Source organism: Aplysia californica, unplaced genomic scaffold (assembly GCF_000002075.1).
Source record: "Aplysia californica isolate F4 #8 unplaced genomic scaffold, AplCal3.0 scaffold00057, whole genome shotgun sequence".
In the NCBI taxonomy this organism is placed as follows: Eukaryota; Metazoa; Mollusca; class Gastropoda; order Aplysiida; family Aplysiidae; genus Aplysia; species Aplysia californica.
This window is the reverse complement of record NW_004797327.1, coordinates 1,247,690-1,257,484: the sequence shown is the minus strand read 5'-3', so window position 1 is coordinate 1,257,484 and position 9,795 is coordinate 1,247,690. Positions and strand designations below refer to the sequence as shown.

General features: G+C 38.1%; 1 protein-coding gene across 1 annotated transcript in view; it reads left to right on the top strand.

Annotated features, from left to right (window-relative positions):
* LOC101857704 (GATOR complex protein NPRL2) overlaps positions 1-9,795 on the top strand; it is a gene marked incomplete in the record, with an annotated part of 29,324 nt that overhangs the window by 13,260 nt on the left and 6,269 nt on the right. Inside the window, 5 exon segments of the mRNA XM_013079606.2 lie at positions 1,257-1,393; positions 3,030-3,127; positions 7,137-7,173; positions 8,034-8,127; positions 9,492-9,612. Coding sequence (XP_012935060.1) covers positions 1,257-1,393; positions 3,030-3,127; positions 7,137-7,173; positions 8,034-8,127; positions 9,492-9,612 — 487 coding nt within the window.

The following is a 9,795-nucleotide window of genomic DNA, read 5'->3' as shown; positions in this document are numbered from 1 at the left end:
CCAAAAAAAAAACGTGCTAAAGTTTTTCATTTATTTTTTTTCTTATTCCTTTGTCCTCAATTAGTACATGTATCAAGACACTCACTTTAAGCCCAAGTGTCAAAAAAATACCCCCTCCCCCTCCCCTCGGTTGCCCACACTGGTTACGTCCCGAAAAACACCTCGACCAATGCCACCAGTGTGAATGATTTTTGTTGAACTTGACAACCGATGGTCCGCGACACATGCGCTAGGCCTACTCACATGTAGGATGTCATGTGACGTGATGTTAACACGAGCGTTTGAATGTTTCACTGACAGGTCTTGATGATGGGCCCTAGTAACCAACCAGAACTTGGACAAAACTTTCTTTTAAAGCTATGGAAGAACAACTAATAGATTATTTTTAGGCCTATGTCATAATTGTTGCAGTAATCAGGCCATCATTGGAGAATTCTGGGTAACAAAAGCGAAAGAAGTCAAGGTCATGAAGGGAGCGAAGCATTTACCATGCACCTAGCTCAAGGGGCCCCTGAAACTAAGAACCCGGTTACCGTGTACGTAGATACTGAGACTACGTGCCCGGTTACCGTGAACGTAGACACTCCGTTGTAAAATAATGTACTCCATATTTTAGGCTTTGAAGTTTAAGTCAGAGAAAAGTTGCTTTGCACTTCTTTATTAACTCTCAATGCGCAAGGGATTCCACAATTTTACATACCCAATTTGAGTCGACGAAGGGTGATACCTTAAAACGGCTGTAATTCAGTCAAATACTGATGGATTTGTTTGCATGAGCACTGAAACTATTTGAAATTGGACCGAGGTTCACAATATGGGTGAAAGTAGGTAGTAAATGTAGCACAGGATCAGGTGTAGATCATGGAGTGTGCAAAATTGGTACCCCTAAACGCCACGTAAATGGTAATCCACTAAAGCAGAAAACCAAAGCTGCCACTTAAGTGGTGATCCAGAACTGAAGAGTGAAGAAATGTTGCTTCAATTTGTCTATAGTATAGTTTTATCATCATTGTCATTGTCATGATGATTGTTGAAAAAGCCGTGATTTTATAGTCTTTATCATTGTCTTCCTTATTGTCTTAGAAATGTCTGTGACAATGATCATCATCACCTTCGCCTACTACATCATCTTATTTTGTAAAGCAGAATAGAAATCGGGGCCTGGGTCAGTTCTTCTCATTTTGAAATATTATTTTCTCAGTTGTTTTGTAATCGAAAGATTGTGCATGTCATTTGAACGTGAATTGTTTCCTCAGCTGAGTCTTGCACAGTTCATTTAAAGCTTGCGACTACCATCCATGAGCCTATTGCTGTAGGGGACCACGATGTGCCCATCCTCACTGTGCCCAAGGACGTAGTTATGAGACACCAGTGGGACCTCACCACCCAGCAGGTCAGATTGAAATAGCGTCTCCATTTTTAAAGTTTTGGACAAAGTACAAGATGGTTCAAAGAACCGATTTTATGAGGCATTGCTTCAGTTCTCAAGCATCCTTATGGAATGAATCAGGGACCATTTGAATGAGGAGTTATCTAATGTTTTAATCAAAAAGAGAGAACCAATTGGTATTGGTCACATTGAATACTTGTAAAACAGGAAATAAAAGTTGATTGTGAGTACAGTACGTGTGACTTAGCTTGAGTTTTCTATTGCATTATGAAATTGTTTCATTCTTTTTTAATCACCCAGTATATATTAGTGTGCATGGGGTTGGAGGGTTTTATTACTGTACTGTCCATATGGTCTTCCTGTTTGTCTTTTTCCCCAGCACTGAATGGATATGAAGAGAAGAGGGTATCAAAAGAATTAACAACGCTGTGATGGGTTTTTTTTTTCTTATTTACATTAAATTTATTGCTGGATGGTTAGGTTCTTTGCTGTTTCATGCTGGAGGCATTAGTTCGATCCCCGATTGATGGAATTAATGTTTTAAAAATCTTCTGTTTGCATGGATACCGTATCCTTGTCAGTCTGGTTTAGCTCTCATAGGTAGGGTCAGAGCAGCCCACCTTCTTCTTGACCTATGTTGTGTCGATGGGGACGTTAAAAAGAATTATCGTTAATCACATTTTAACAGCATACTAGGTTTATACAAATTAACATCTCTGACAAGTTCAATCACTACCACCTTCATAAATTAACACTTTGCTGTCACACAGCCCGCAAGCAGTACAAAATACCCCATCTGGTCACCCAGCCAGGAGAGTGACTGCAACTTACTTCTCGGGCCTGTCGCAGAACTACGTTAAGTGACCGAAATAGATTATTTTCTCTGTTGCATTATTGCAGCAAGTAACCGCAAAGTGTCAAAGTCATCTTTGGTCTCAGCTGGTTGACTACAGTTTTAACAAATCATTATAACTACGGCTAATGTGTTACACTATTTTGTATGAAGTACCTAACACTATCATGTGCACTTTTTTGTCCTAATCATATGGCGTCAATTTGATAAAAATGGGCAAGGGAAAAAATAAAAATCCAAAATATCTCTAACAAGTGTTGCTTGCAGGGTAATATGTTATCTTTTCTGATTTACATTCTACTTTATATCCAGGGGCTTTGCCGTTGCACACAGAAGAAATAAGATTTGATTTGAATTCCCTTATAAAATATTTATATGAGGAAGTTTTTTTATCAAGTGTATCTGTCTGCAGGAGATATATCACCCTCAGCCCCAATTGCTCCTGATGCACAGAATTAAAGCAGCTCATCTCCTAATTTGATGTAATTTGTGTAGATTAAGGCATAAACATCTACGAATTCCTTCTTTCTTTCCCTCTTTGTTCATCTGTTCCCTGACCTTTGAGGCTGGTGCTCCTTTTTGAAAGTGGCCCATCTATGCCTAGTGTGCTGTGTGGCATTGAAATAGACTAGGGAAATAATTGGAGGAAGTGAAAACCTTTAATCTTTTAGGGATGATTGACCAAAATAAGGGCATAATTGCCTTCAGGTCTTGTAAAACAGAGAAAAAAAAAAAGGCAAAGAATTCTGGAATTTTGCTCTATCATGATGTTTCTGTTTTCTCCAGATGCTGCATTACATTGATGGAATGTCTCATGTCATGAAAATTGCTGCTGAGGCGGATGTGGAGTTGAACCTAGTCAAAGCTAATCTTCAGAATCTGCTGTGAGGATGAGTATACACTATCGTGGTGAAATCCGGCGCTCGTCAAAATAACAAAATTGAAGATGACAGCATTTTTCCGGCATTTAAGCAATTTTCACATAATTTTTTTTTACGTGCAATCCCTTTTATGTCCTCATTTATATCTGTGTGGCTTTTACTGGAAAAAGTTGATTAAAATCACAAAAAATGTAAATTTGCTATTACCAAGGACTTTTAACCTATGGAAATCATCAAAATTTAGCAGCCATTTTCTCGCTAATTTTACCTCTGAAATGAGACGAATCTCACCTCTTTCAACAACAAACATCTCAACTTTTTATGAGTATATTAAAAATTCAAAGCAAGTCAAATGGACAAGCTTTAAGAAGATACCAATAACTCCGAATGCCTAAAAATAATAATTATTATTAATTGATGGGTGCCTGATTCCACCACGTCGAGACACATATATCATCCCTGTAGGATTCTAAACGGCTAACTCCAAAAATGCGGTCTTTGTTGTTTTTTTCCCTGAAGTACTGACTGACATCACACAACACATCTTCAAAAATAGCTTTCAGCCAGATTAACCTATCCAAATGGTTGTTACAATCTTGGATTCGAGACAGCTAAAATGTGTATAACAGCCTTGCTTTTTTTAGTTTTTTCCACTCTCCTGTAAGATTGACAGAAACTAAGGTAAGCGTTTATAATCCTGCAGTGACAATATATATGTATTTCCTTGTAGGCGTAGGCGAACAAGATTTTGTAGGGCTATGTTTATTTTGTTTTCAAAAGAGAAAGTTTACGACATGGTAACATGGATAGTTATTTTCTCTCTCTTCTCTCTCTCTCTCTCTTTCTCTCTCTCTTTCTCTGTCTCTCTCTCTTTCTCTGTCTCTCTCCCTTTTTCTCTCTCCCCTCCTACCTCTTCCCTCCCTCCCCCTCCCCCCCCCTCCCCCCATATTGCACCTTGTTTGGGTACAATCAGAGCATTCTGTTAAGTGTAATAACTCTTCAAAGGGCAGGGGGGATTGGAAAGGACATGTTTTAAAAAAACAGCATAAAAAAATTTCAAAGATCAAGCTGCTGAGAGAGTGAAATCTAATATTAAGAATATTGTTATGTGCTATGGCTTTCCCTGGGACTGTGAAGAAAGTTCCTTTTTGTTTGACGCCATATATGTGGTGGTTTGCATGAAAATTAGTTTCCATTAACGGGCTCAGCTTTTCAGATAATAACTTGATTTATCATTTATAGGTGTCTGCAAGTTAGACATTTTTTTCCTTATGATTTAAAAGGAATAAAGAAAAAAATTGTCTAAGACAGCCATCCATTGTCATGAGAAAAGTGGTTGTTTTTGGCAAGGACTATGGTTGTTAGATAGGAAAGAAGGAGCAAACCACACCAGAGCACTCACCAACCCCCAACCAAAGGGGGAAGTGGGAAGTGTCTTGGGCAGATGGCTGTCAGAGCAGGTTCGACTCTATTTTAAATGGTATTAGAATAAAATCCTCAGAAATTAAGATTTTAACAGTGTTCACACTTACAGGAGTAACGAAGCCAAGTAAGACAAAATTTCTAAGTCCAGCAGGTCGGGGCTACTCTGGATACATTTCGCCGAGCAATTGGCCTCCCTCCCCAAGTGATATTTCATTCTCGCCGTGTGAAATTATTACACGGGAAGCTTGCTGAAATTTTCAAACATGCTTAAAATTTTTGCAGAGCGAAAAATGAATTGCCGAGTCAATAACTCGCTCGGGGAAAACTCGGGGAGTGTCAGAAATAGCTCGGCGTGCAAAGTTGCATACGTTGCCAAGTGACAGTGACACTCCGACGAGATCTGAATGGTGGCCGAGTTAAATTATTGCTCGCCGTGTAAAAATCTTGCACTGGGAGTCTGAGTTACTGAAGCATTAATTGCAAAAGTTGACACAACTATTTCCTGTTGCCAGGTATCGAGGAGTGACAGCCAGCTTGATATTAGGTTCCAGTGACTGCCTCTCAAACTGTCTTTAGTTCTTATGAGCCATTGTCTAACCCAACAGGTCCTCCCCCTCCTCCTCTTCTCCTCTTCTTCCTCTTCCTTCTCTTCTCCTCTTCTTGCACCAGCACAACAGCAAGGGCACCATTATTATGTATACATGAAGTATCCATCATCAGTGTCATATGACCCATGTTAAAGGAATGAGCACAAACATTTTGCCCTCCACCCCCTTTATCTATAATCTATTTGTGGTGGCGGAATTTTGCTATTCAAAAGGCTTTTGAATGGCTGCATCGATCGACATGCGGTTTTTGCCAAAAGATTCTTTAAAATATTCTCCAGATCATGACGCCCTTTGTTTTTTCAGTTTTGAGACAGTTTTGCTGCAAAAAGCTAAATTTCTTTATTTCGCCAATCGCTTTTGTAGGCCGACGCTTCTGTCTCTGTAATTTAAAAAAATCTGCCAGGTTTGGGTATTTCAAGTTGTACTTCCTTTCGATACTATCGCGCATTGTCACGCAATACTGAGCTCTATTTTAAGTGTGCAACCTGAATAGATCTAGCCTCATGTTTTCTATTTTTACTTGGTTCTGAATTCGACTGTGATCCTTTCGTTTGATGTTCGCGAGGCGTAATTTGTTTTGAAAGTAAAAATCTAGACGTTCTAATTTTTTGTATCTCTCAAGAATTATTGCTCCATTCCAGTAGAGTGTAGATTCTAAATATAGTAGGCCAATGACTTTCAGATGATGTTAATGCACCGATCAGTCCTTTCATCGAAAGGGGGCCCAGCTAGTATATTATCATTGCACTCTGGCTAACTCAGCGACAGCATGGTCAGCATGGTCGGTGAGTTTGTCGGTGTGTGAAATTCTACTTGGCCGCTGCGTTTCTTGGCTCTGCAAGTGGCCATGATTCAAACTAATTGCTCGGCGAGATGCTCGCCATCCTAAATTAATGTTCGATTAAATAATGTCAACGGTCATGGCCAGATGCTCGTCCCGATTAAACCCGAATTTGGCATTATCTTTTCGGGAATTGCTCTTCGACTCTACCTATGTATGTGTGAAAACTGCATTACTTGTGTTTTACGTGTTTGAGGAAGTTGTACTGTTGTAGTTCTGTTTTTAATGATATCTCATCAATATATGTGTGGGTGCCTAAAGAAAGGTACAAAAAGTCGGCACAGAGGATTTTGAGCTACAAGGCTGATAATGACAAAAATCACTTTTTTGACCAAAATGTGTTTCCATTAAAAAAATGAGTTACACCATTTTTTAACAATGTGTTAAAAGGGTTTTCATTGATTTGACTTCTAAATGTTATTCTATTTTGAATAATTTTGAGACTAGGGTATTTTTTAAATATATAAAGAAAACTGCTTTTAGAAGGTGTTAAAATCTATTCTTGAAGCATGTTTTCTCTTCCCCGCTATGTTTTACCATTGAATTCTAATCATGATATATTGATGTAAAATGAATGCCAAATTGGAAATGAATTTTGCGTTTTAAAAAAATACATTAGAAACAATTGAATCATTGGGTTTTTTTTCAAGTTTATAAGTCTCCTAAACTTAAAAGCTGATTTTCTCAAAATTAGATCTTTATACCCTACCTCACAAAATGTTCAATATCTCAAAAACTGCTTGAGATATCTAAAAAATCCAAATACTACTGTGTTCAGCATTGAATTTTCTATAAGGTGCAAACCTTAACTCAACATGGTCAAAATCCGACTTTTTGTACCTTTCTTTAGGCACACACACACATACAATGTATATCAATGGAATACACAGATTTCTGAGAGCCATACTCCTATTCGCCTGTCATAGGGCTGTGTCTGACGGAAAGTCAGTGTACATTTTCAGTGCTGCAAGATATCTGCTGGAATTTGTCTTCACTTAACAAAATGGTCTGCACTGGTGAAACTCTGCATTTGAGACTTTTTCCAGCTCTTTGCAGTGGATGGATAATGGGTGGCGTAAGTTTGTGATGATACCCAAGTGTTCTTTTTCTCAAAACTTTTTGTTTTATTCTTCTCAAGGTACTACAAGTTCCTCAAATTGGTGCCCATATTTCAGGTAATTTGTACCCAACTTTGTTCTTGTTAGGTAAAGAATATTGGTGTGATTATTTGGAATTCTTGAAATCTTAATAATATTATTAGATCTTTATAATTAATAATATAACATTGTTTCCTTTTGTTACTTTTATTTTCTTTGAGGAAGGTAAGAGGGGTGGAAGAGATTGAAAAAAAAAAGTGCGGGGGTGGAGGTTGTCTTGCCTGGGTGAATAATTTACATGGTTTACTTATTGGCTGAGGTTGTGTTTTACACTCCTGACTGATTAATGTCTCTATGTTTCAAGCAGTTTTAAATTACCACCCAGTAACTTCCTTAAACCCTGTCAGTACTACAAGGTCAATAATATGAAATGACGTAAACATTTAGTGTTGTTGAATTCAAAAGATTCTAGTGTAGGTGGTTGGTGAGTGCTCTGGTCTGGTTTCCTCCTTCTTTACTGTCTAACATCTGTAGTTCTTATCTCTCTCCTCCTTTTTTGTGTCTGTTACTCTCTTGAAACACCTCTAAACTTCAGCACTTGTATGAACTTATTGTGTTTCAAGTGTCTTTAAACTCTTACTAAAATTTTATAACCCCGAAAGATACTGACATACTATTGTTTTTTGGGGTTTTTTTTCCCTTTTTTTGTCGTAAGGCAAGAGCGCTGGGCTTGTGATTATATTTTATGTTCCTTGAGAGTTAGCCTTTTGGACATGGTGCATTCACACTCGTTTCTTGATGATGTACATTTTTTAAGATCTTATTTCTTTCTCTCCCTGTATTGTTTCTGGCTGCCTACCTTGTTTTTCTTTTTTAGCTCTAAATGACTACATTCCTGTTAATGTTCTAATTTTTAACTCGAATATATTGTTTTGCAGTATTCAAATGTTTATTGTGTGACCCGGCAAATCAACAAGTTGATGGAACACACACACCTGCAGCAAGAGTGCCTTAAGTTTGTCGCCAAGTCGGGTAAGATTTCTTTCTCTATTACGATATTTTTAGTCAGCAGGTTGTTAGAAGGAAAAAGTCCCTGCTAGTCAATAGCCCACTGTGTTGGATTTCTGTGTTGTATTGAATTGTCCTTAATACATTTATGGTTTTATGCTACAGTCGAAAGGATTGGTCAGAGGTTTTTGTTTTCAGTTGTTCCTTTGGTTGGCCTATTTTGTGATTGATGGGCATTTTGTTGATGGAATTTATTTTGGATCATGATTCTGACCAGAAACAGGTACTCTCACAGACACCAAGTCATTATTCACTTCTGCCCTGTGGGCCGAAAAGTTTTTGTGAATATAACGAACGGGAGGATATTATTATTACAGAGAGATGTCTTTTAACAGTTTTGTAAACATTTTTAAGGGTTAACTATTTGAAACAGGCTGGTCATTTTGGTGTCATTTCTGATTTTGTGTTTTACTGGCTCACCACATAAGTGATGTTTTTGGAGTACCAATTTTGTCAACCCCAAGATCTACACCTGATCCTGTGCTACATTTACTTCCTATTTTCATCCGTATTGAGAAGGAAATATTGTCTCAACCCTAGGTAGAAAGACCCAAAACTCTATGGGGGCCTGGAGGACCTGTGGCGAAGAGCAGCCTTTTGCACTAGAGACTGGGATGTCCATTCACAGATGAATGGGAAGAAGACCCATTTATTGTGATCTTTAGTCCAATTACGAATAGCAAGAGTGCTCACACATACAAATCCATCAATATTTGACTGAATAATAGCCCTGTTAAGGCAACGCCCTTCAGTGCTGGGTGTGTAAATTTGTGAAATTCTTTGCTCTCTGAAAAAGTTAAGAAAGTTTTCTTACTCAGAAATTGTTTTAAGTACACTGTGCTTTACCATCAACTCAGTTAACAGAATACGTTCAATTTTTAAAAAACAGCATATAAGGTTTCAAAAAGGCTTTAGTTCTGTAACTATGGCTCATTGAATCCTAAATCAGAAAGCTGATGTGAGGTCATGTGAGCTTTTGGTAAGAAAGGTTAGAAGACTGAACTAGATCTAGCCCTTCTGCCTGTTGTATCAGGAAACAGTTTTGCAAAATGTTTTGTTGCAAACATGTAATCTTGGTTTCATTTACCTTGCAAATTTTGCATTTGACCATGATTATACAATCTTTATTTGTCCTCAAAATTTTTCTCATTTAGTGTTCAAAGTAACAGATTCCAACAAATATACAAACGTAGGAATACATTTGAGTTCACCAAAGCAGAATCTCATATTCGGAAGAGATCTCAAGGGTTTTTCGCAGGGTAAAATCAGTCACGAAACAAAATGATTTGAACTTCTTCCAATAAATATAATGACTTCTACTTCTGCAGAACGTAACCTTCCAGAGTTTAGGGACGTGTTCATGCTCTACTGCCAGTTTACACCCGGCACCACTGTGAAAGACATCTGCACAAGACAGTCAAACCCACATAACCTACGAGTTGATGAAAGGTATTTGAGCTTATGTCTTAGTGACCTTTTTTTTCAAGAGTAACAGCTGTTCTAGCTGATTTTTATTTGAATTTGCTATGTTTTGTTCACAGGTGTAAGGGTATGCCAATAGCTCAGTTGGTATTACGTTGGACTATGGTGTGAGTGGTCCTGGTTTCAACCCCCCCCCCCCCCCCGACGCAG